Here is a 25,207-nt window from a genome sequence, read left to right as displayed (position 1 = left end):
TTTATCTGAAATATATTTTAGCAGATATTTAAGTGGAAATTTAATTTTAATGGGGTACTTTACACTAGTAGTCAAGAAGTTGCGGCAATAGATGGCGAACAATGAAATTTTCACTGAGAAAGGATGCAATCAAAGTTCGCGAAGAGTTTCGAGTCGACGAAATGCGCGATGCTTGGCGCATTATCAGACAATATGCGTATACAAGATGCCCACGTTTTATCGATATTAAAGGAATACAAGCTGCAGTGCAGAATGTTCATGGGAAATTAAAAATACTTTGAATCTTACGACGTGTGAAAAAACGCTCGAAACGACGAGCCGAGAGAAACAGAGCACGTCTTATTCGATAACAACAAAGCTAGGAGTGACAAGCGAGGAAATTATATGATTCAGAGGCACGGAGGAAAAGAATTTCATGCTTGACGATCTCTCTGCACTTTTGCATCTCTGAGAACAATACATTGAGCTTAAGCGGCTGGCTATGTATCTATATTCGTTGCATGACACAATCGACTCATAATTAGCGAGTCTTATTGCAATTAGCATTAAGGCAAGTTTTAATTATTGTCACCCGTGTTTCGTCGTTGAATATCGCTGTACAGGCTCACGGAGATTACCCGGCGCAGGATTCATTGAGAACGAACTCAACTCGCGCGTGCTTGCGAAACATGAAACTACTTTGAAATTATTTCCACACTTTGGTCGCTCGAATATCGCTTTTGATTCTCTCTTTCTCTCTCTCTCTCGCTCTTCGCTTTAAGCCGACTAATACACAAAGACATACGCGCAACCAGCCTCAGAGCCAAAACAGAATGAAATCCCGATCATTCCCTATCGTGCACGCAAGTTTCATGCAATTATCACGAGCGGCAACGTCAACGGAACAATGGCGGTCGTCGTAAACTTCGACTCACACACAGGTGAAAGTAGACGCGGCTTATCGACGAAATAAACCTCGACAAAGATAGCGCCGCAGCATGCGCTCTGCATGTTGCATGCAACTCGCCGAGTTGTAGGCCTTTAATTCATCTTGACAGTCATGAGAAAGGGAGGAGAGGGGTGCGAGTGAAATAAGAGTGTCGTGTACCTGCTTCGAGAGTAGATCTTTGTTAAACTTTAAGTAACGGAGAGCCCGGTGAATTTTATTTGACACCTGATGAATGTGCCCGTGCTCCGGAAGGATAATGAGAATTCCGGGATCGCGCGCGCGCGCATAGGCAGGAGTCAAGTATGAAATATCCCACCCGACTGCGAATAATGAAATAACCGACGAGGTGTATTAGCGACACAAGTCCTAGTGCGAGAATCCGGCGTCTCCAAAAATATACGGGGGAGAGAGAGGGTGAGATAACATCGGACAGTTGATTAAAACCGCTCTTTCAGCGCCAACTAGTGCAACCCTGAGATCCGGCCTGCAACGCACTTTTCAAGCACGCATCGTTGAACGCAGGTCTATTAGATCGATTTCGTTACACAATATTGCTGTAGCCCTAGCTTCGTACCCTGGAGACATTGCGCAGATGCGAGCGTGTTCTACTAATTCCCGCCGCATTATTGAACAGCAATTATTTACACAAGCGAATACAGCGGAGCCGACTGAGGTGAATCGAGAACCACCGTTGCACGGTATAACTGATATGCAGTATAAACCGAACGCGATGCAGCAAATGATATTGTTAGCGTGTTGCACGCGTATCTGCGTCCCTTTGGAAATGCGCATTCCCTTGATTATTTCGCTGATTAAATTCTCAATGTGATACGATAGAACGCAAAATACCTAATGATTCATTTTAGCGAAGCAGTTTCAATGCGTGTGTGAGATTTTAACCAAAAACAAGCAGTGATTGACTATCCAGCACGTTTATCTGATTCGGCTTGCTGTAACTACTTTCTATTTCCAAAATTCAAAATTTCGACGAAAGAGACTCGCTACAATGACTTTTCAACCATCCAAGCAGCTTTGATCCTCGAAGCAATTCTAAAAGAGCTTCATAATTCTATTCATGCATTGGTCGATCGTGCATGCTGTATTAATAATGAAGAGAGATACTTTGTATAAATGAACCATTTGTATAGACGATCGATGTTTGAATTCATAAAATAAAGTCTCAACTCCATTTTCAAACATACTATATATGTCGTATTATTTCTGTAAATCGCAAAAATACACGCCTAAATCTTGAAATATATTATAATATTGACTTTACTGGAACTAGTTCGCGATGTAATATTCAATGTACCTTCGAATACGAAATCAAAAATCATGATTGATCGCGTAGCATCCTCGAATTTTATTGGTAAGTCTAAATCATGCAGACAGGCAAGAACAAAGTTAATCTTGCGTTTCTTCAGCCAATAACTATTTTTCTGTTCGTTACAGTTATATTACAGTTCATCATTTTTAGCTTTAATTGATCTTTAACGACAAATGTGTGACAGAAATATTCCGACAAAACTCTATTAAATACACATCGAACACATGTCTATGTGTGAGAGTTCGAGGAACGGATACGTCGCGCGGAAACGAGATATTAGCGGAATACAAATGATTCGCGAGTCAGCATGAATGGGAATTAATCTCACATTTGAACAGAGAAAAATGAAGATCGGAAGCCCTGAATGAAGGGGAAGAGCGGCGATTATGGGGCAGAATGAAGCGATTCGTCGAGAACGCGCGATATCACCCGTCAGCATTAAGACGCGACGGCGTCATCTCGCACGAAACAACTCGCTTATCGCTTTGCTCCCTCCTCTCTCTCTCTCTCTCTCTCTCCCTGTGCCCTGTGCACCCCAACGTGAAATACGATGGCGTTGCATAGCCGCCGCCGCCACTTATCCGCTCTCCAGTGATGAGAATGAACTTGAGTGACGGTTTCTCGAGCAGAGCAGAGACGGCGCGAAAGAGAGAACGAAGCGCGAGATATCGCGCTTCTACGCGCGCGAAATCTGACTCGCGTACACTTTCTGCATCCGCGTGTTCAAAGCGCACGTTTCCCCCGCGCGTAGATTTTTGTTCTACGCGTCGGAAATTCCCGTCGGCCGAGCGTGTGATATTTTTCTTTGTTACTCGACAACCGTTAAAAACGTATCGGAAAAATTACGGCGGACGGTATTTCTTTGTCGCGTTCCGTTTGCACTCAACGTGCGTCGAGTGCCCTCCACGCGCCGCGCGCTTGTCGCACATTGAGTTCGCACTCTTCACCCGCTCTCTGGAAAAACTGCCGCACGACGGTTCGACGAACCACAATGAACGTAACACATCTCTCTTTCGAAGTGCGCGAGTCAAAAAGCAGAAAAAACCTCTATTAAAGCGAAGTAATGTGAAGTGCACAGTAATTATCTACGTAACTTTTATAAATTACGTATTCAATCTCGTGATTTACGCGTCAAACCGGCGTCGAGAATCGACTCGTGCAACTTTTCGTGCGAAAGTGGCATAATAAGACCGACAATTTATATCACCGCTTTTGAGTATAACACTGCTTCTTCCTACGCATTAAATTCCAGTGTAGTCAGCGTAAACCATTTTTACGCGAAACAATTTTCGCGGATAAATGTCATTAAGCGCACGTTGCAGTATGCATAAATACTCTTTTTTTTCTCAAGAGTAATCATTACACGTGCTCACCCGCGGGTGACGTCACCGGCGGAACGTTGCGTCAGGTCGGCGGAGCCTCCCTCGAAGGGTTAAATCACTTCCCACGGCGACGAAACACGGACTGTGGTTCCCGGGACGGAAACACGAAACGGGCATTACCCGGTGCATCGTTCACAAGGATTCCACGAGAGAAAGCGACGGAGGCTCGTGTATGCGCGCGCTCGCGCGACCAACTATGCCGGATATTACGGACGCGCATGTTTCAATCAGTCCGCGTCGAGAGATAAAAAGAAAAAACGAGAAGAAAAAGCACAACGTCGTGTCATAGAATAGATATACTTCCCCGACGAAGCATGTCGTCGTCGTCGTAGTCGAAGTTATCTCTCATCGTGACCGCCGAAGTGACGGAAACGCCGATTTATCTACCGATACTGTCATCGTCATGCAGCCTCTTCTCCCCACGTGAGATCTCGCGAATCGTTATTATGTCACATCGATTTATGAAGAAGGAAGGATACGCCATATGTATAAGTACACAAAGTTCGTATCAACTTTAACTTCCTCAACTAACTTCGGAATAGCGTTTCTCAGCGTTTTTCGCGCTACGATACACGTAGGACGTACCTAATATTTATATAGCCATCACCCAGATAAACTGGACGAGACGTTTGGAGATGTTTATTGGAGGGCTGGGAAAAGAAACCGATTACATTTTTGTCATAGTTGCAGAAATAATATTCCAGCAGTGGAGTAGTCTCCACTGCTGCAAATTTTTTATGCTTGTAGGAAATGATGTAAAATTTTTTACGAGTAATTTATGTAGTCGTATGATATCTCGTCTTATCCACAATCCATTCGCATTATCATTATGACATAGCATGTCGGTAGGAGAAATTTCCTTCTAAACCATAAAATCGATGAATTCTCTTTCTACGAAAACATCAATTTTATAAACATTCATGTATCATTAAAATCCCATTCGATTCGGTAATGCACGTTGATACATAAGTATTACAAATATATGTAAAACGATTTGTTGTGAAACGTGACCGGAAAAATCTGTATTAAAACACAGTTTATAAATTACGAATGAAATTGTCTCATTCTTCTGCAAACAGACTCACTAATATTGCGTGATATCGCAGTAACGTTAGATGCGACAAGTTTGTTGGAATTTATTGCTATTTACTATGAAATATCGTGAAAACTCGATGAAGCGACGTTTTCAATAACTCTTCATATTTCCCCCGGGCATGTGGATACGAACGATGGCTGACAATGAAAGTCGAAGATATTACACAAGGGAGAGATAGTGGAATTAATTTAACACCACACAATCGTGGATTTAAACTCTAGCGGTACGATTTGCTAACAATCTGTCGATGCTATAAAATTCGATAAATTAACGTTATATTTATTAACGTTACTTTTTCAAGTGCAATAAACAAATAAAAAAGATCTATTTCGTTTCCTTCTTTTTTATTTTGCTATATTACTAATTCAAAAATTTAGACAAATATATTTAGCAGAATTAACGGAAAGGAGCAGCTTAATTGTATAAAGGTCTGCGATAGAACAGAATAGCAAACTACACACACACACACGCACAAACTACGAAAATCGCCTGTACTGTACGGAGAACAGAGGAATTAATTTAAACAGTCCAAAATTAAAGGTCAGAAGTACACGCATTAACTAAATTCAGTCCTGAAAGCTTTTACTGTATTGTTTCCGAAATGTCCTCCATACGATACCCCAGAGAATAGAAGCAATCCCACGGGAAATTATTTTATTTATACATTTGTTATACGCTTTATAGAAATAATATATTGAACTTGTTCTTTTTCCAACGTTGTCATATAAAAGGAGACAAAGCGGAGATCTTTTTTTCCGATAAGTTTCAAAGTACTTCACGACGAAATTACATTCAGGAACAGAAATATATTGTGATATTCTTCTGTAATATTAAATAATGTTTCCAATAATATAAAAGCTGTAAACGCGTCTTATCTGCGGGCGGAAAAGTGTTGAAAGTAGAATAATCGAATTTTCGCATTTCTCTTCTGAGCATGTCTACCTCTTTCTTTCTTTCTTTCTCTCTCTTCCTTTTTCCTAAGATATAGGATAAGATGCGGTAGCCAACTACACGCGAACCAAAGATATCACGAGAGCAGAAGACAAAGACGGAAAAGAGATGATGTGCCAAATGAGAGAGAGAGAGAGAGAGAAACATACAGGATCGCAACATGCCGGCGGCCAAGGAGGAAAAGGAACGAGGGGAGAGCTCTCTCGGCTATCATCCGAAGAACAGAACAGGAACAGGCTTAAGGGGATGAGGAAGGGGAAAAAGGGACAAAGAGAGCTTCCCTGATCCCTCTCTTGCATGTCACCGAGAATGCCAGCCATCTGGCATCATGCCGTGATTCCCTACGACGACCGCCAGCCGGATTCGTGGCACGGTGGCGCCTGTCCGTTCTAGGCCCCGTTCTACGGGATCTCGTGTATCCCTACTGCACTTTTCCGTACATTATTTGAACGGAACAATAAACATCAAGTGAGTATTTCTACCGCAACACGCTATACCGCAATAAGAGCAAGTGCATCTAGCCAGCTGCACTCAGGTGTCGCGATATCTTTAATGACACCATCGTGAACGAATGGGATTATTGAAGATAGAATGTAGAAGATATTATTAAATGATTTATCAGCATCTAACTGCGCGATCCGTACTTTCTGTAAGTAATCTCACTTTTGCACTGCTTGTTAACGGAGGAAATCCTTGCGGATTTCTTTCATGTAACATTACTGCTGATTCGACGCCAGTTCCTCTTCCAGTCGACAAAGACCAAGTAAACGAGGAAGTACCGAATGCACATCTTTGGTGGCATAATGACATGATAAAAATACGCAATCCAAGAGAGTTGCTCGAAACTCCGCGAGTGCGCAGGTCGGAGGTCAGTAACGGAAGTGGCGTTCTCCTCATCGTTGTTCTTGAATGAAGCGCATTCAGGCCTGGCGTTTGCGATACAACGTGTCGCCGCCAGGCGCGACGAGACGAGACGAGACGAGACGAGACGGGACGAAACGAGACGCGCCGAGACGAGACGAGACGAAGCGATGCGACGCCACGCACTCACACTCGGCGCCCCGCACGTGCTGCATACGTAATGCGCATCGACGCGCCGAACAAAGAGAGACGCAAGTGCATAACGCCAAATCACGGCGGGTGGGACGACCTAGTGGTTGAGCGGCGCTGGCTCATGGCGCATATGGGGCTTTAGAAAGCGTCTCTCTGAATCGGTGATCGGATAAAAGATTGCGAAACCGCTAAATCCCACGATGAAATAAAATGTTTGTTTGCTTAACAAATGGATTGACAGTGAGCATGAATAATAATCAAGAAATCCGATTGTAAATATTTTCTCTTGGTTTACTATATTTTTCATGGAAAAAATGCAGTCATTCGGACAGTACCCATCTAAACTATATGTCATTGTTATATGAGAGAAAAGGAGAGAGAGAGAGTGCGTTACGTGTGTGTGTGTGTGCGCGCGCGCGTTGTCAAAAAGATTTAAAAGAAATATAATTTTCAATATGTTATTATTCGTTATCGAATCGTATTTTTGCGCGGATGCTCTTGAATATGCAGCAGATAGAAAATTGAAATTCAATAACAGACGGAAATGCATTAGACATGTTATTACAAAGTCAACGAATTGAATCTGCCGCATCTGATTTCCACCCACTCTATTCCTGCATCTCCATGCAAACATCTCCATCTACAAAATTGCAATGGGTAGTAGCGATGGGCCGTTCTGTTATTGCTCACCTGTTGTGGTTCACGTATTATCATCCTAAAATTGCGCTATTACCGCGCTACAATTCGAATTACAGCGTGTCTGCTCGCGAAGAGCAGTAATATGGATGTACCGCACATTGTCTATGCGCGAAAGAACAACGCCAGCGGCAACGATCGACCATCGCACAAAAACAAGGAGAGATTTCTTCTCCACCGCGGTTTTGTTATGTATTAACGACATTTATTGCTGGTATCTTTTATTGCAAAAAGGTGTCATTCGATATTACGATAGAATAGAAACAAATCAGTTATATACGCAGATACAGTTTTACAGTTTTATGTGCTTCATGTAATCGGACAGAAGAATCGCATAAATTTATACCAAAACAAAATTCTGCAAAATGCAAGAATATAAAAGTGAAAGATTTCAAAATACATCACGTACTTTTATTAATTTCTTTTTGAATAAATTAACAAAATAGCATTCGCTAACGTAATGTTCTCCGTAATAAAATCAGTTCATGAATCACGAAATATGACATTCTACAATTTATATATAACATTTGTAGTATTACGTATTGTATCATGCGTAATAATCGTACCACGCATAATACAAATGTTATACATAAATTGAATTATCCTAATTGCGCTATAATGATCCTGCAGCATAAACTGCAGACACGTGTCTAACGCTCCGAAATAACCTGCATAGCTGCTTGCGGAATATTACGCGTTGAACGTTACACGTTACATTACCGTTTACCGTATACATATACAAGAAAATAACGTCACAGAGGGGCCAACATTCAGATGACAAAATTTCGGGCTCTTGCGTAGAGAAAGAACAGATAGAACACGAGGCTCTATTCGAGGACAAGTTCTACTCAACGCGATGGGGTTATCTTCCCTCGAAAGGGAAAGGAAAGGGAGGGACGTCGAGAGAACAGCGAAAGGACACGCGACGCATCGCGAATGTGCGAATCGCAGTAGCGAGAGATTGGTAAAGGATAAAGGTAGGTACTTACCGGCAATGGCGACGAAGAGGAAGAGTATCCACGTATCCATGAGTCTGCCGGTCGAGAAGCAGCCGCCGCTGCTGGCTGGGAAGGCTCGCCTGTCCATCACGCACCGAAACGCATAGCTGGCTTGACACTTGGGAGGAGAGTGCTCCTGCTTTCCGCTCGGTCCTGCCTTCTGCCCGCGAGGAAAACGCGGCGAAGACGCACCCACCGCGACTATCTGCGACGGAGCACGCGGGATCACTGAGAGAATCACGTCGTTCGAACGACGCTCGGATTGTCCCTCGCCAACTTCACACTTGTGTCCGGTCACCAACTTCACTGTGTCCCGAGACCGTGTCCTCTGCAGCGCTCCGAAGTTGCTCCTTCACATCGTACTCACGCGCAGCGTTCTCGCAAATGCCACGAGCACGCACGAACGGACGAACGACGAAACGGCGTGTCGAACGAATGGAATATGAAACGACGAGGACGACGAGGACGACGCTGTTCGGTGGACGCGCGCGCCGCCTCCTCGCGCGCTCGCACGACGTGCGCGTCTACGCGTGCGTAATATACGGCACTACGTTCACGCACTCCCCTGTCTGTCCGCGTGTACGTGTACGTCGGATGTGTCCGTATGCTCCTCGTACAAGCGCGTGCACACGACGAGCGAAGAGAAGACGGTCGCGCTTGCCGGCGCCCGCGATGCACGCCGGAGTCGAACGCGATGACGTTACGTGAGGACGACGAGACGACGCGTTCCTCGCGTTTGTCGCGACGGGCCGCAACGAGCGAGCAGCGAGATTACGCGCGCACGCGCGGGTGCGCGAGAAGAAACAGCGAGGGAGAGAGAGTGAGAGAGAGAGAAAAAGAAAGCGCGAAGGAAACTGTATCTCCCTTCTCAACGACGCGGAGCGCGAGGCGGCGTGTGTACAGCCGACGTGCGTCGTGCTCTCACCGCCGCGTTGCTCGGAGTATTGACCGACTCGCCGCAGCTTTGGCACGGCACGGCGTGGAGTGGCGCGGTGCGGTGCGGTGCGGGTGAAGATGAAACGCGTGCGGGAGTGCGCGGGGGGAGACTGGAGAGTAGGCATGCTCCGTGGCTGCTTTATAGCTGGTCTTGCCGGCTGCGCGCGCACGACGAATCTCGTATTCGCTCGGCTCGCGAGCCAGCCGCCGCGCCGGCCGGCGCGACGCCGTAAGATCTTGCTGCTGCTGCTATGTTCACGATGTTGTTGGGACGTGTGTATGTATCGCGACCTGTGCGAATTAAAATCGAAACGGGCCGCGGCTACATACCACGGCTACGCAGGCTCAACGTCGTTGCGCCACGCTTCGCCGGTGACAGCTTGAATTGCCGTCGCGACATATCGACACCCCGCATCGGCATAAATATTAATGGAGAATGCCGACCTGCTCCGTTTGACACGCGGAAGAGTAGGATAGTACTAAACGTCGGTATCATTCTCAGTTTCGATATGTAATACTTAACAGTTTTATCTGGTTTCCGGATCGAAGCCGCGTTGTCTATCACCTTTGGACCATCCAACGTTCCGTACGAATGTTTCAGTCCGCTTCATCCGAGGGCGAGAAGTAATCTGATACTGATTTATAATTTTATAGGTGTCTATATATTTTAATATGACTCTCGAAAGAATTTTGTAAAATTTTCGAGGAAAACGCTAACGAGACGAAATTAATTAATGCGATTCAAGATTTATATTCCGCTGCTCAAAGACGTCCTGTAGAATTAATCTGAGATTATATATGTGAATAGTCTATAATGTATTTTGGTCTCTGGTTATTCATGAAAACGCATAAAACTCACTCGTTAGTGAAGCTGTGGAATATGGCGAGCCTAGAGGTTAGGTCTCTGATATAAGCGCGATTAATGTCGGAATAAAGTCAGGACGATGAACGCGCGTTTAAATCCGCCGCATTCTCCCGGTTACCCGGTTGAGATGAAAACTTTTATCGCGCTTGATATCGCGATAAGACATCGCCACGCCGCATGCCTCGACACTCCAGCTATTGTTAAGAAAGAATTCTATAGGAGGTGACACGAAAGAGAAAGAGGAAAGAGAAAGAGAATATTAGACTTTTGTTAAAACATTTCCCCATGGACGGCAGTTGCAACCGCGTTCTCTTTTGCCGTAGAATGACCTATTTTCTGTGCTCCTTTATGCAAATGCGCGTGATTGAGAGACACGCGGAAGCAGAAATAGGATAATCGTCGGTAACGCGACGCATCAGCGAGACACATTTTTCAGATATTCTTGATATACCGACGCAATATGTCGACCGAAAGAGAAATCAAGAAACAGAGAAATAAGATCAACGCGACACAATAATGTCGCGCCAGCGAAATGCGTTTTTTTTATGATTCGCTCATTCACTGCGAAATTCACGACGTTTCAAACATGCGCATGCGAATTATATAACCAAATGCTACATAAATGTCTAGAATGCTTTCGATCAATATTTTGTAGATTCCATATTTCTAAAAGCGTTTCTCGTGACACGAATTTGCTTTCAAATCCGAAGAATAGTAATCCTCCTGAGAGGTGTCAAAGGGAGCAGGTAAACTCTTTTCAACTTTTGCGCGTAAAAAAAAGAATTTTAATTCGAAAACTTTATTCGTTATGATGGTGAGGTATCGATTATTAAATCCTTTTATGACTTCTGTTGCTCCTCCTCCATGAAACTACATTAAATTTTATGAAAGTTGAGTGATGTACACGAGATAAAGCATAATTTTCTAAAATGTAAATTAAATTAATTCCATTTCTCAAGAGAATTGCAAGAAAATCTCTGTAAAAGTCAGATTTTTCTCTACTCGATTTATCCACAAAAAATGGTGATGTTATTTTCTTATTGTCTGCATTGTAGCATCTCAACAGTGCCAATTTTCCGCCTACATTGTCCGCATCTATTATTTAAATAAATACGACAATCGATATTAACTTGCAGTTAGCGTCATGCACACCTAGCCTTTCTTACCTTCTCCGGGAACTTAGTAACCGGTGGTTGCACGGGTCGCCTCTATTTAATCATTTTAATCTCCATTTCTCATCACATTATCACATCACGTACAGCGTAGCTAAGCACGAAGGTACACATCCACTCGAGAATGAGTGCTGGTGAGAGACTACACATATTTGAAGTGGCTCGAGTACTCCGCTCAATTGTGGTACGGGCTAAAGATTTCATATGTGTAATATTAATATGCATTAAAAGCAATTAACGTGATATAGTTAATGAAAAAAGAAAAATTTCATTGTTAAATATATATATGTATAGATTATCAAGAGACGCAAACAGCGTGACGCGTCATATATATTACTGCAATAAATAAAAAAACGCGAAAAAGGGGAAGGGAGAGAGAGAGAGAAAGAGGGAGAGGAAATGAAAGAGCGAAGATGTGAGGGTAAACGAGATGCAAATTTGCTATTTATAAATTTAGTGTCACATAGGTCTATTTTCTTTCAACTTTAAATTGATATGTTTGCCACTTTGACTGACGTCAGGATAATGTCGAATGTCGAATGTCAGATGCACGCATATATATCATGCGTAGAGACGGAATAAATCAAACAGAGAGTGTCAGAGAGATAAGAAAGAAATATGCGGGAAAACGATTATTGTAAACACGAGTTATAATTTATTATCAATATATCTAATATATGTACACACACAAAGTAACCGGCACGATTAGTGACATCAGTTTTCACGAATACGCACGCGCAATTATACATATACACACACGCATGCACGCGATACACATACATATATGCACTACACGCACACGCTTCAACAAAAAAATATTTGCGCACCCACGTACGCATACGTACATGCCCATATACGTATGCTTTATACATATATTATATATTATATGATAGATTATACATATACAACATATAATATCATGTATAACACGGGAGGATTTACGTCTGGTAGTCTCGTATATGTATATATATTTATGTATTTGTGTACACACACACACACACACACACACACACACACACACACACACACACAATTTTCGCGGAGCGGAGTGAAGGGGGATATTCTCGTCTTCTGTTCATTTTTCAAAATATATATATATATGTATATATATATATACTTCTCACATAACTAACTATATATAAATAAGAACGGTATGTGTGACAAAGTTCTGCATTCTGCGCTCAATATCCCTATTATCGCTCTGCCTTTCTTACTATATATATATATGTATATATCTATAATTCATTGTTCTCCTGTGCACCATTCCCTATGATTTTCTTTTTGCAAGGATCATTTTTATATAACAGTGGTGCGCTCGCGCGTGTGCGATGCGACGAACGACGGTAGTAGTAAACATTGGGCGAACGACAATGATGAGTTCTTAAGAAACAATGTCTCTCGATTCTATTATCGAAATGGAAGTCAACCGTCGTGTCCACGGCTGGCCCTTCGATGATGACTCTCACAACCTTCTGCATTCACTATAATCTCTTCGTATTTTTCAATATCACAATGGTTCAATATATTGACTATTTCATAGGTAATCTTCTTTAACTTCTAGAAGCGTGTTGTGTGAACGTGTTGTCGATTTATCACCCTGAAAGTAATTCTGTCTTTTCTCTCTATATTCTCGCGGAGATTCGCTAACGTTCACGTAAAAACGGTTGAATGTGCAATATATTTATTTATATACGTATTCTTTTTATGTGGTCGTTTCTAATTTCGATCTTGCGTAATGCTTTGTGTTTCATGCTTACGATTGTGTCTAGACTACACCACACTTCTTTTCAAATAAAAATTTCAACTTTTCTTTAAAACACGATTTCCTATCAGTAACATCAAATATATATGCAAACCAGAATCTTTGTCAAGCGTAACAAATTTAAATTTCCTTTCGTCAATAAATGTTCGTCAATTATTAATAAAACCTGTAACACTGATCTTCTTTTCAACTTAATTATCGATTGACAGTCTCTACAATTTGTCGAGTTTAAAAAAGTTTGTAAAATATCAAATATAAAATTTTATCGGACAAAAGGCCCTTCGGGCTTTTTTATAACATAACACAAAACATCTTCGTAAAGCAAACAATCACACACAAATCTCTCTTTTTATAACTACCGTATAGTTACAATCAACACAAACAATATAACAATCAACAGGCAGAAAATTCGACGCTTCACTACGCGAAAAAATACACAAGACTCTAGTTTTCAATGTTAACCGAGTATTATGTACCCACACGCTCGTACATATGCGAAATGCGTTACTATATCGTTACGGATGCATATCGCGCTTTCAAATTTCCATTTTCGACATTGCTCGCGCTATATTCCGCAAGTGGACCTCATCCGCCCACGCTCCGGCATCCCGTGCGTTCTTTACCTTCACGTACGAATACTCTTCCAACTGGACGGCGATATAAAACGACGTAGCTTTATTACAGATCGTGCGACACGTGAGGAACGCTAAATCCTGAGTATCTAAAACTTGGAACGAGCTACACGCAACTTACAGCGCAGTCGTTCACCCTCTCCGTCCACCCTCATTCACCTGATACTGATACTGATTAAAACGCTTGTGCTTTGACGATCGTTTCCACGTTGCAAGAATAGCAAAGTATCCTCACGGCCGTAATGAAACTGAGTTTTCGTGCGCGGTTTAGGTATCATAAAATACACAATGTACAACGGCGGGGTTGTATAAAAGTTTGAGGGTTTACAAGTTTGTTACTTTAGCTTTAAAGTGATATTCCAGGAGGTGCATACATTCGCGATAAGAGACGCCCTGTTTCTCATGTAACTTAAGTATATGTCATATACACTTAATGTAAGTAAATATATTTAAAAGTATATGTATATATATATATATATATCGGTATATACGGTGCCTTCCTTATTATTATGTTCAGACTCGAACAATTTTAGCCAGAGTATTTTTATACCAAGGGCGATACATTACGTGTGCAATCAAATATCGCAATTAAATACTGAACCTGCTCGACGTAATTAAAGGATCACCTTTTCGCATAATTGCGCAGATTTCAAACAGAACTAAGAGAAGGAAAACGTTTTACTGAAGACCAAGTTGTAATCCGAGAAACATTTTTACGCGAAATAAGCAAATATCCGCTAATTAATAATAATACGTTTAAAGGAACGATCCTTTAATCATGTCGAGCAATATGTTCTTTTAATCCTTCGAATACAGAAGATTATGATGAAAAATAACATCGTAATAAACTCTCATTCGATATTGATTATATATAACATCGTTTTTATGGCACTTTGCAAGATTACATGCTAATAGCCGCGATAAAAATTTACGAAGCACCTGCAACTGCAACATGTACATAATATCCGATAACTAAGTAACGTTTCAATTATGTCATACCTATATTTGAAGAAACAAATTCAAGATTTTTAATGATCGCAGGATTCTTACGTACTATGATTCTTTTTGCATACAATATTAATAATAATAATAATAATAATATCGCTTAGATTGCATGAAATAAAACTGCTTTAATACAATACATTTGTGCTAATACTGTTAATATAATTAATCGCGCATTAATTTTTAAACAAGAACAGAATATCCATAGTTTATAAATACCTAATGAATAGAAAGATTTATAATTCCATGTATAAAATGATAATCGTAAAAGTTCGAATATATCGCGACACAGCGAAAAGATAATTTATGTACAAGGATAGGCAAATTAGTCTCTTTGTAATTAACATGCAAATTATATATACTGTGTGCTGTTATATACCTATATGCGTAATCAAAATGAGAACAAAGATTAATCTTTCAAGCGTCAGAAACCATTTACGTCGAGAGTCATTTCAACACATAACATTAACTTTTACCATATATAACTGCGCACGCACTATGGTGCTTTCTTAAATACAAACTATAGATTTTTTTTATATTTAAACATTAATAGGCCATGGCATTATTCTTTTGATATATATAAAAGGTCTGATATATACGCGCGCATATGAAACATGAATTAAATTTATAAAAATTGATGAAAAAATAATAAATTATTTTTCAATTATATAAATTATAAATAGCATATTTAAACACGAGTGGCTAAACTACATAAGTAATAAAATTGATCATCACCAAAATTAATACTTAAATCATTTTTTTTTTGATAAATATGAAAAAGACTTGCAAATATTCAGAATAGCACCTCGAAATATGGAAGCTTTGAATAAACTCATATTTTTATTAATTTATTATTTGGCATCTGAACTATCCTAACAACAATCCAAAGTACAAATGTATATGTCGGATACATATTTCTAATAAATAAAATAATAAAAAAATAATTAAAATAATAATTACGTATCTTGTAAATTATATATCTCCATTTACATCAGTCTTTATACCATTACCGAATATAAATAAATACTTTTCTGTTATACATTATATTAGAAACAACTATATATGATATAAAAAAGTATATAGCCATATAATGTGAAAAATGATTAATAAGTTATGCAGAAGAAAGAAAGTAGAATAATTCTTATTATCATTTAACATTGAAGTTATTTCTGTGTGCTTCCTATATTTGTTGTGCTTCTATCGCATGAACGGAATACAGTCTTATCAAAGTAAATTCTTACATCAGACCTCTATGTATACAAAAGTGAGTAACTGCAGTAGCAAAGGCAATATATTGCCTCATGCGTTAAATATTATATTTCTGATCCAAAATTCATAATTGTTTGCAATAAAGCTAATGCATATCTGCCAACTGAGAATTTTTGTTAATGTAAAAATTGAAATATCTACAACATTCTGAATTAATTAACAATAAATAATGTAACAGGTTTTAATGAAACACGAAACTCTAACACACCTATTGTATCTACGTTTAACTGTTCAATCAAATCAGTTTTTAAACTTATTTTCTATCATATTTACCGACTTTATCATCTAATGATTATATTAATATTTTAAATTCTTTGTTTCATTATTTGTTACTTTACACTGCGTAAAAAATGAAATAATGTATAATACTGTTTCATTTCTATTGATTACGCAAATAATTTATAATCAGTTCTTATAAATATATCCCTAGAAGAGGGGAGCATAGAAAAATGGATAGGTTCAAGTCACAAAAGGACACACATTTAATGTGCTTGATCCTAGAAAAATGTGAGTATTTGCTGTAAAGAGAATATCTTCTTACTATTGAAGAAAAGAAAACCAATTTGTAGTGAAAGAAATATGCTTAAAGTTATAACAGCTATTTGAAAAGTGAGCTCGATACACGATGAGTACTCGATATATATACGAAACTGTTACAGTCATTTTATGACGAAGATCTCTCTTACATGGAGAAGTAAAAAAACTCCTCTAACGTTATGCATCGTGCAATAAAAAATGCTCAATTCCATTTTTTTTTTTCGATGGTAGAAAATTGATGTGCACGCGTCGATAGAGACGTAGTCTCGATTTATTATACGCAGCAGATGAATACTCAATGTCTCTCCTATCTTTTATTTTTGGCTACTATTAAATTAATTCAGAATTGGATTTAGAAAAATTAATTTCTCATTCGTGCGATACGAACGTCAGAACTTTTATGTTGTTCATTGGCACGCTCTCTCTGATATTCGTTCTCAACGGATGTTACATCCACGAAGTGTACTACGTAACGGAGGATGTTCCGCAGTACTTATTCGTACACAGTGGTAAAAAAACAAACGGGAAAACGAAAGAAAGACTAGTTATAGATACCTATATCGGAGGACAGAAGATTTCATTCGTTCCGATAGATCCGAACAATGCATCAAGGATGTACCTTCTCGGAGGTGAAGATGTTATGCGATTACGACGCAGCACCGCGGTCCTTAATTCTTGCACAAGCATGTACGTACGTATACTACATCTTTGAAACTTATAAGATATTACACTTTCTCGAACGCTGCCGTTTCTTTTGATTTTTCTCCATTATGGCCCGTGTGTGATTCCTGATAATACGGACAACCTTGAACAAATAAACCCCGTATTAGTTGAATGATAGAAAAGTTATATCGGTTATGTGCTGGTTTAATTAATAATCTTACAGATTTGTCACGCATACCTCGTGAAATGCAGCCTCCACGTTCTGCGGTGGGTCTTTGGCAGAAGTTTCAATGTAAGGTACACCCAAACGATGAGCCAATTCTCTTCCCTGTTCCTCGGAGACTTTTCTCAAATGCACCAGATCAACTTTATTAGCCACCAATAGCATAGGATAAATATCTCTATCTTTCACTCGTAGAATTTGTTCATAAAAATGAATGATGTTTTGATACGACTGTTTGTCCGTCACAGAGTACACCATAAGAAATCCATCACCCGTCCGCATATACTGATCACGCATAGCACTAAATTCTTCTTGACCGGCTGTATCCAGCACTACGAGGGCGTGAATAAACATAAAGAATCATTAATATCAAAATGTTACAAGTAACGCTTCATCTTTCTACATGTATCTATTATATACATCAAGTTTCTCATCAATTTCTTTGTTATCGAAAGAACACAACAAGAAATTATATAATACGATACATCGATAAGGAAGTATCACACAAGGAAAAGGAATAAGAAAGAAGATTTACCATCCAGGACACACCACTGTTTATCGACTTCTGTGTGCTGACTATAATTATCTTCAATGGTCGGATCGTAGTCTGTAACGAATAGCTTCTGAAAGAATTGTATGGTAAGAGCGCTCTTCCCGACACCTCCATCTCCAACAACGACAAGCTTGAAGGCGGTAAGATTGTCATTATTGGGTGGTCGTGTCATTCCTCTGAATCTCCCGCTCCTTCTTCGCCCGCTATTGTTCCTGCGTCTGCCTATTCTGTCAACTCTTCCGACGTATCTCCTTGGCAGTGCAACTGCTCGTGAGATGGCGAGTTGTTTCGTCGACTTGGAAGATCCTGCAACGATTCACCAGTCCTTAGGAGCTTGTCCAGCGGGATTAGGAGCAGGAATATATCGGTGCATTGTTCACGCGAAAGTCGCAAACAAGATCGTGCCGAGACATTGTATCGTCGATACAACGGGTGTGTCGATCGCGCGTTGCACAACGCGAGAGCAAACTCGTCGATCCTCGTCGAGGGACGCTTACGGTTTTACGGTGACACGCGTACAACGGCAGCCGGGATACGATCATTCGGTGACGAGGAAACACTCACCTTACATGATCCGCCACTCCTGGCTTCTCGCGCTAGCACAGCTGTCAGTCCGAAAATACTGACAAGTACCGTGCGCAAATATATCCGTGCGTGTGACTGGTTAGTCACGTAAAGGTTATTAACGATTTTTTTCCGATGGCTTTTGGAACGCGCGAACGATGCGAGTGCGAATCGCTGTTCTCGCTCATGCGCAGTGACCAGTTAACAGCTGTCGAACTTTTATACGCATATCACAAATCACACTGTAGACTCGAAGTCCGCAGACTGGCGGTTGGTCGATCGTTGGTTAATTTGTCCAGATTTTTGTCCATGTGAATCATGACGTCGCGCTACAGCTTACGGGCCAGTCAGGGCCAGTTGGCTACACTGATGCAAATGCGACTGTTGTATGTATCGTGTACTTTTGCCGGGTGTTAAATGATATTTTAATATATTATTTTATGTTTATATAATCAAGAGAACGACAATATATAAGTATAAGGAACGAATACATGTATGTATATTTTAAAGTTTTAATTCATACGGTAAATAGCGTGATTCTATCCGTTTTGAAGCTTATTAAATTGTTTATAGCTATGTATAAATGATAAGTGCAAAACTGATAAATAAATAATAAATAAGTAATAACTATTATATTATTCACGTTAGATTTTTATTGGAGCAAATCAGTAATTATGTATGTAATTATTATTCGCAAAATAAAATTTTAAGGTTAACTTTGCTTAATGCATAGACATATGATAAAGATTTACGTAAAATAATGAAATAAACTATACTTAAAACATTTCTAATACAGGTCGCAAAGCCACATTATTATTATGAAAAATATTGAAAACTAAAATTGTACAAGTATCAAAATGGATGTTGATCTATATGACGAGTTCGGAAATTACATCGGTCCTGACTTGGCCTCGGAAAGCGAGGATGAAAATGAGTATGGCAACGTTGGTGATGATGCGGAGGAGACGCAAGAAGAAGACGAAATGGAAGAGGACAAAGATGAATCACGCGAGCAAGCGGATCAAGGATCCTCTATGGCAGTTGTATTACACGAAGATAAACGATACTACCCTAGTGCATTAGAAGTATATGGGCCTGAGGTAACAAAGTTAGATTAATTTTTAACATTAAAATATTATAAACTATTGAGCATTAATTTAATCTATTCTTAAATATAACTATACTTTTATACAAATTTTTATAGTCACAATTATGCAACAAAGATAATTGTAAATCTAATAATAAAAAAGGAGCTAACTCTATTATTACTACTTCCTGGAATACTTTTATAAGAGTCTTTAACCAGAAATAGTTCCCTAATTATGCTTTGCTGTAAATATCTTTAGGTAGAAACACTTGTGCAAGAAGAAGACGCGCAGCCATTAACCAAACCGTTGATAGCACCTACCAGAAAGCCAAAGTTCCAAATAAAACAACAACAGTTGCCTGAGACGACTTACAGTATTGAATTCTTAGCAGATATGATGGACGCACCGCATCTAATTAGAAACGTGGTTCTGTTGGGGCACCTTCATCATGGCAAAACAACTTTGGTCGACTGTTTAGTGCAACAGACGCATCCTTATATACACAGTATAACTGATGAAAAGCCGCTGAGGTAGAATTGAAATATACGTGCCTCCAATTTACTATCTCAATCACATAAGCAGAAAATATAATTTAAAATAAAATATTTAAAATAAAATAATAATTTATAATAAAAAGTTTAGAAAATATAATTTTCTAAAATGTGTTAACAGGTACACAGATACATTGTTTACGGAGCAACAGAGAGGCGTGTCTACGAAGGCGACACCTGTCACTCTCTTACTGCAAGACGTCAAGTCCAAGTCGTACCTCCTGAACATATTCGACACACCGGGCCACGTGAATTTCTCCGACGAGGCAACAGCCGCGATTCGCTTATCGGATGGCGCGATACTGATCGTCGACGCGGCAGAGGGCGTGATGCTGAACACCGAGCGTCTGCTGAAGCACGCACTCCAGGAGAAGCTTGCTCTGACGGTCTGCATAAACAAGATAGACCGCCTGGTCCTGGAGCTGAAGCTGCCGCCATTGGACGCCTACTACAAACTGCGGCACATTATCGAGGAGATCAACGGACTGATAGCGATGTACTCCGACACGGAGAATCCCGCCTTCGTCTCACCTGCCGTCGGGAACGTCTGTTTCGCCAGCTCCGAGTACGACGTGTGCTTCACTCTGAAATCGTTCGCCGCGCTTTACGCCAAGAACTATCCCGAGCTCAATGCCATCGAGTTTGCCAAGCGGCTTTGGGGTGATATCTACTTCAATCCCAAGACGCGAAAATTTACCAAGAAACCGCCGCACAATACGGCGCAGCGTAGTTTCATCGAGTTTATTTTGGAGCCTCTGTACAAAATATTCGCGCAGGTCGTTGGCGATGTGGACACGACATTGCCTGACGGTAAACTTTTTTTTTCATTCCTTTTTTCGGTTGTCGTAGCTTCGAACTACTTCATGAAACGATCATTGCTACATGATTTTCTAGTTCTCGACGAGCTTGGTATACGTTTAACGTCTGAGGAGATGAAGATGAACATACGGCCTTTGCTGAGACTCGTTTGCACGAGATTCCTGGGAGATATGTGCGGACTAGTTGACATGTGCGTCACCCACGTACCTAGTCCGCAAGCGCATGCGCCCGTTAAAGTGCAGCATGTCTACACCGGCCCGATGGATTCGATGCTCGCACAGGATATGGTCAATTGTGACCCAGACGTTAGTATTTCAATCTAATTCCGACATCACTGATATAATCTTAACATCAATTATAATAATGGCATTATATTTTATACGATCAGGATTCTCTATTGGTTTTAATATAAATTTTCATAAAGAAATATTCTTGCAGGGAAAACTGATGATACACAGTACAAAAATGTATCCGACCGAGGATTGTACCCTATTCGTAGTGCTCGGTAGAGTGATGTCCGGTACACTGGAGGCGGGACAGCGCGTTCGTGTGTTGGGCGAAGCGTATTCACGCACGGACGAGGAGGATTCGCGCGTTCTCACGGTAGGCAGATTGTGGATCAGCGAGGCACGTTACTCGATTGAGCTGAGCCGCGTACCCGCGGGCAACTGGGTCCTCATCGAGGGTATCGATCGGCCGATCGTCAAGACCAGCACTATCACGGATCCCAGTAACTCGGAAGAGCTGCACATTTTCCGGCCGCTGAAATTCAACACCCAGAGTGTCATCAAAATCGCCGTCGAGCCGGTCAATCCGTCGGAGCTGCCGAAAATGCTGGACGGATTGCGGAAGGTGAACAAGAGTTATCCGTTGCTGGGCACGCGAGTGGAAGAGAGCGGTGAGCACGTTGTGCTGGGAACCGGCGAGCTTTACTTGGATTGCGCGATGCACGATCTACGGCGCATGTACTCCGAAATTGACATAAAAGTGGCTGACCCGGTGGTTGCGTTTGCGGAGACCGTGGTGGAGACTAGTTCTCTCAAGTGTTTCGCTGAAACACCGAATAAGCGCAACAAAATAACGATGATAGCGGAACCGCTCGAGAGAGGCCTCGCCGAAGACATTGAAGCCGAACACGTCCGCATTACGTGGAACAAGTAAGTAATCACTTTTGATTTTGAATCGTAGAATAGAATTGAATCGTTGAATCGTATTCTCAGTAGTCGAAAATAATTAGCTAATAATTTTTGAATTGTAAACAGTTTCTCGCGAATTAAGTATTGGAAGTGTAAATAAATAAAATATATAATACATAAAAATTTTTAATATTTTAATATTAAATTTTTAAGATTCCTCTTTAAAATAGAATTTATTTAAACAGAATTTTTATTTAAGACTTACTTTTTTTACTGAAACATGCAATATTAAAATGTTTTCTAATTTTTAATAATTATTTATAGAAATTATTAATAATCTCAATAGACATTTTCACTTAGAAAATGTTTATTTTGACAGTAGATTTCAGAACGGAATTATGAAGTTTGGCTAATTCTGAAAACATTAAATAGCTAATAATCCATATTCAATATTTATAATATAATAAATGTGACAATTACAAAAGAATAGCGTAAACGATATTATAAACTTTTCTATAGGAAAAGACTAGGAGAATTCTTCCAAACTAAGTACGATTGGGATTTGTTAGCGGCACGAAGCATATGGGCATTCGGACCTGATTCCACTGGACCTAACATCTTAGTAGATGACACTCTACCTTCCGAGGTAGATAAAACCTTGTTGAACAGTGCACGCGACGCTATTATTCAAGGCTTTCAATGGGGAACTCGCGAAGGTCCTTTATGCGAAGAGCCTATCCGAAATGTGAAATTCAAGATTCTTGATGCCGTTATCGCACAGGAACCGCTGCATCGAGGAGGTAATATCTTACGTTAATTTAATAAGCATAAACTAATTAATAAATATTAATAAATATATTAATTTAATAAGCATGATTAACGTGTCGTATGTACGTTTGCATTTTTAAAGAATAGCTAAAATAAAAAATGGAAGTTTAAAAATTGCGAGAATAAAGAGAGACAAGAATAGATTTTTCCAGATATAATTATCGATCTACTTCTTTTCATAATGATAATTTATAGCTCTTTTCACAACGTACGCATACTCGATCTTGTGTTCTTAGGTGGTCAGATAATTCCTACCGCTCGCCGCGTCGCGTATTCAGCCTTTCTTATGGCAACTCCGCGGCTGATGGAGCCGTATCTGTTCGTTGAGGTGCAAGCGCCCGCGGACTGCGTGTCTGCCGTCTATACCGTCCTGGCAAAACGGCGAGGTCATGTGACGCAGGATGCACCGGTTCCAGGCAGCCCATTGTACACGATTAAAGCCTTCATACCAGCGATCGATAGTTTCGGATTCGAAACGGATCTACGGACGCATACTCAGGGACAAGCATTCTGTTTGTCCGTGTTTCATCACTGGCAAATCGTGCCCGGCGATCCTCTGGACAAGAGCATCACCATTAGACCACTCGAACCACAACCGGCTACCCACCTGGCCAGAGAGTTCATGTTGAAAACACGAAGACGCAAAGGCTTATCGGAGGATGTGTCCATCAACAAGTTCTTCGACGATCCTATGTTGCTCGAGTTAGCCCGACAGGATGTGCTGTTGAATTATCCCCTCTAATTTAATAAACCTGTATTACAAGCGTAATAACAAATATGTAAAATATATTATTACATATTAATTTTTTTATACAAAAAGTATGAACAAAGAAATATACGCATCTCCTATGATTTGAAAACTTGCACTTCCTTTCTTATTAAACAATTCTGATAAATCTTAAGGAACCATTACAGGTGTAATTTCGTAATTAAAGAATTATTCTACAAGAACAATAACAGTAAAGATAACTTTTAGCATGAAAACCTTGCCCATTCAGAAGAATAATGTTTCAAAAATTATATCATAAAAAAGGAGAAATAAAATAAAAAATAATCTCTAATTGCTTAAGATATATCATATATCATATTACCAATACATTCCTAAAACAACATTCGCAAAGTTATTTTTATTTTCTCAAAAACTATTTTTGAATTATTTACAAAATTTTATTTTTAGACCTATTTTTCAATTTCAAAGTGAGCATCTAATAATATTTTTATAAAATATTTTATTCAATTAATTTACTATTAAAAATATGTTAAATGAAGTTAACGTTAGGATCCATATTATTTACGTGAATAACATTAGAATTTTAATCATTTATATCTATAATGATGCATTATAATGATAATGTCTGACAATAAAATACATATATATGCATTTAACTATCACAAATATCTGTTCCTACATCCGTTCAACTTTATCTCATAAATCAGAAATAGACGAAGGTTTTTATAGTGTATTTTTATAATCAAATTATCTTAAGTATAATCTTTAGATATTACTAAAGCTTTCTCATTGGCTAATAAGTATCTTAAGATCATATTTGAGATGATCCTAATATAAAAACACGCTATAAATATCGTCGATCGAGTAATTTCTCCTAATCTCTCCATTTTTACTACTCTTTTCTAATACTAACACCGACCAAGTTCCAACCAAGTTCAAATCCAGTCTATAAATCAAGAGCGACAGGTATCTCTCTGAATTCAGTTGCTCCTTCCATTTTTCCCTTCGTACGTCCCCGTTTTTTTCTGTTTTCATTATTCCCAAGCTGGAGTTAGGATATACCTACGAAATAAAGGTATACCCATATTACTTAAATTCCAATCGAAAGTAGAGTCATCGCTTGCAGTAGCACTCGCTTGAACAATAAATCAAGAGACTCCAGCAAACATGGCCGCCACGTATAACCTTACTTGTCGCAGCGACTTTTTCTGCGTGATGCAGCGTTTACGAGAATCGTGTTAAACGATTCCACAAAACGATGGATACAATTAAGTCACGCATTAAAAAGTAGAACGATAAGAAGAAACGAGATGCTAATAGCTCTCTAGCGTTGTTCTCGATTGCTCAAACTTGAGCCTCGATGTGTAATGGCAGCATAATCTCAATCCGCGATAGTCAATTGCGAGAGCTGGTGCGGATAGATCTGATAAGAATATTTCTCCGGGA

At 39.9% G+C, this 25,207-nt stretch overlaps 3 protein-coding genes across 4 annotated transcripts in view; 1 reads left to right on the top strand and 2 right to left on the bottom strand.

Moving 5' to 3' along the window:
• LOC105278473 (transmembrane protein 132C) overlaps window positions 1-11,943 on the bottom strand; it is an 89,376-nt gene extending 77,433 nt beyond the window's left edge. For both annotated transcript variants that reach the window (XM_026973400.1, XM_026973401.1), the window contains exon 1: window positions 8,423-11,943. In XM_026973400.1, coding sequence (XP_026829201.1) covers window positions 8,423-8,519 — 97 coding nt within the window. In that variant the 5' untranslated portion in view covers window positions 8,520-11,943. The remainder of the gene's footprint in view (window positions 1-8,422) is intronic.
• A 4,874-nt stretch (window positions 11,944-16,817) lies between these two features.
• LOC105278374 (ras-related protein M-Ras) lies at window positions 16,818-18,747 on the bottom strand. The gene is made up of 4 exons (XM_011337411.3): window positions 18,610-18,747; window positions 18,028-18,351; window positions 17,508-17,824; window positions 16,818-17,411 (listed from the first exon to the last, which is right to left on the bottom strand). The coding sequence occupies exons 2-4, from the start codon at window positions 18,215-18,217 to the stop codon at window positions 17,322-17,324; spliced, it is 597 nt and encodes a 198-aa protein (XP_011335713.1). The 5' UTR covers window positions 18,218-18,351; window positions 18,610-18,747; the 3' UTR covers window positions 16,818-17,321.
• Window positions 18,748-18,944: 197 nt separating this feature from the next.
• LOC105278375 (116 kDa U5 small nuclear ribonucleoprotein component) lies at window positions 18,945-24,090 on the top strand. The gene is made up of 8 exons (XM_011337412.3): window positions 18,945-19,102; window positions 19,406-19,709; window positions 19,956-20,227; window positions 20,370-21,058; window positions 21,143-21,372; window positions 21,506-22,224; window positions 22,723-23,003; window positions 23,268-24,090. Exons 2-8 carry the CDS (start codon window positions 19,467-19,469, stop codon window positions 23,771-23,773), a joined length of 2,940 nt encoding a protein of 979 aa, XP_011335714.1. The 5' UTR covers window positions 18,945-19,102; window positions 19,406-19,466; the 3' UTR covers window positions 23,774-24,090.
• Window positions 24,091-25,207: the final 1,117 nt, after the last annotated feature.

The sequence above is a fragment of the Ooceraea biroi genome, chromosome 10 (assembly GCF_003672135.1).
Source record: "Ooceraea biroi isolate clonal line C1 chromosome 10, Obir_v5.4, whole genome shotgun sequence".
NCBI lineage: Eukaryota > Metazoa > Arthropoda > Insecta > Hymenoptera > Formicidae > Ooceraea > Ooceraea biroi.
This window is presented reverse-complemented; position numbering and strand designations above follow the sequence as displayed.

Coding starts and splice junctions, on each gene's coding strand:
- LOC105278374 (XM_011337411.3), bottom strand. CDS start 18,217: ATGACACGACCACCCAATAATGACAATCTTACCGCCTTCAAGCTTGTC. Junction 17,825..18,027: donor ACAGTGGTGTGTCCTGGATG/GTAAATCTTCTT, acceptor ACGCCCTCGTAG/TGCTGGATACAGCCGGTCAA. Junction 17,412..17,507: donor TGGAGGCTGCATTTCACGAG/GTATGCGTGACA, acceptor TATTTGTTCAAG/GTTGTCCGTATTATCAGGAA.
- LOC105278375 (XM_011337412.3), top strand. CDS start 19,467: ATGGATGTTGATCTATATGACGAGTTCGGAAATTACATCGGTCCTGAC. Junction 21,059..21,142: donor GGACACGACATTGCCTGACG/GTAAACTTTTTT, acceptor ATGATTTTCTAG/TTCTCGACGAGCTTGGTATA. Junction 21,373..21,505: donor TGGTCAATTGTGACCCAGAC/GTTAGTATTTCA, acceptor ATATTCTTGCAG/GGAAAACTGATGATACACAG.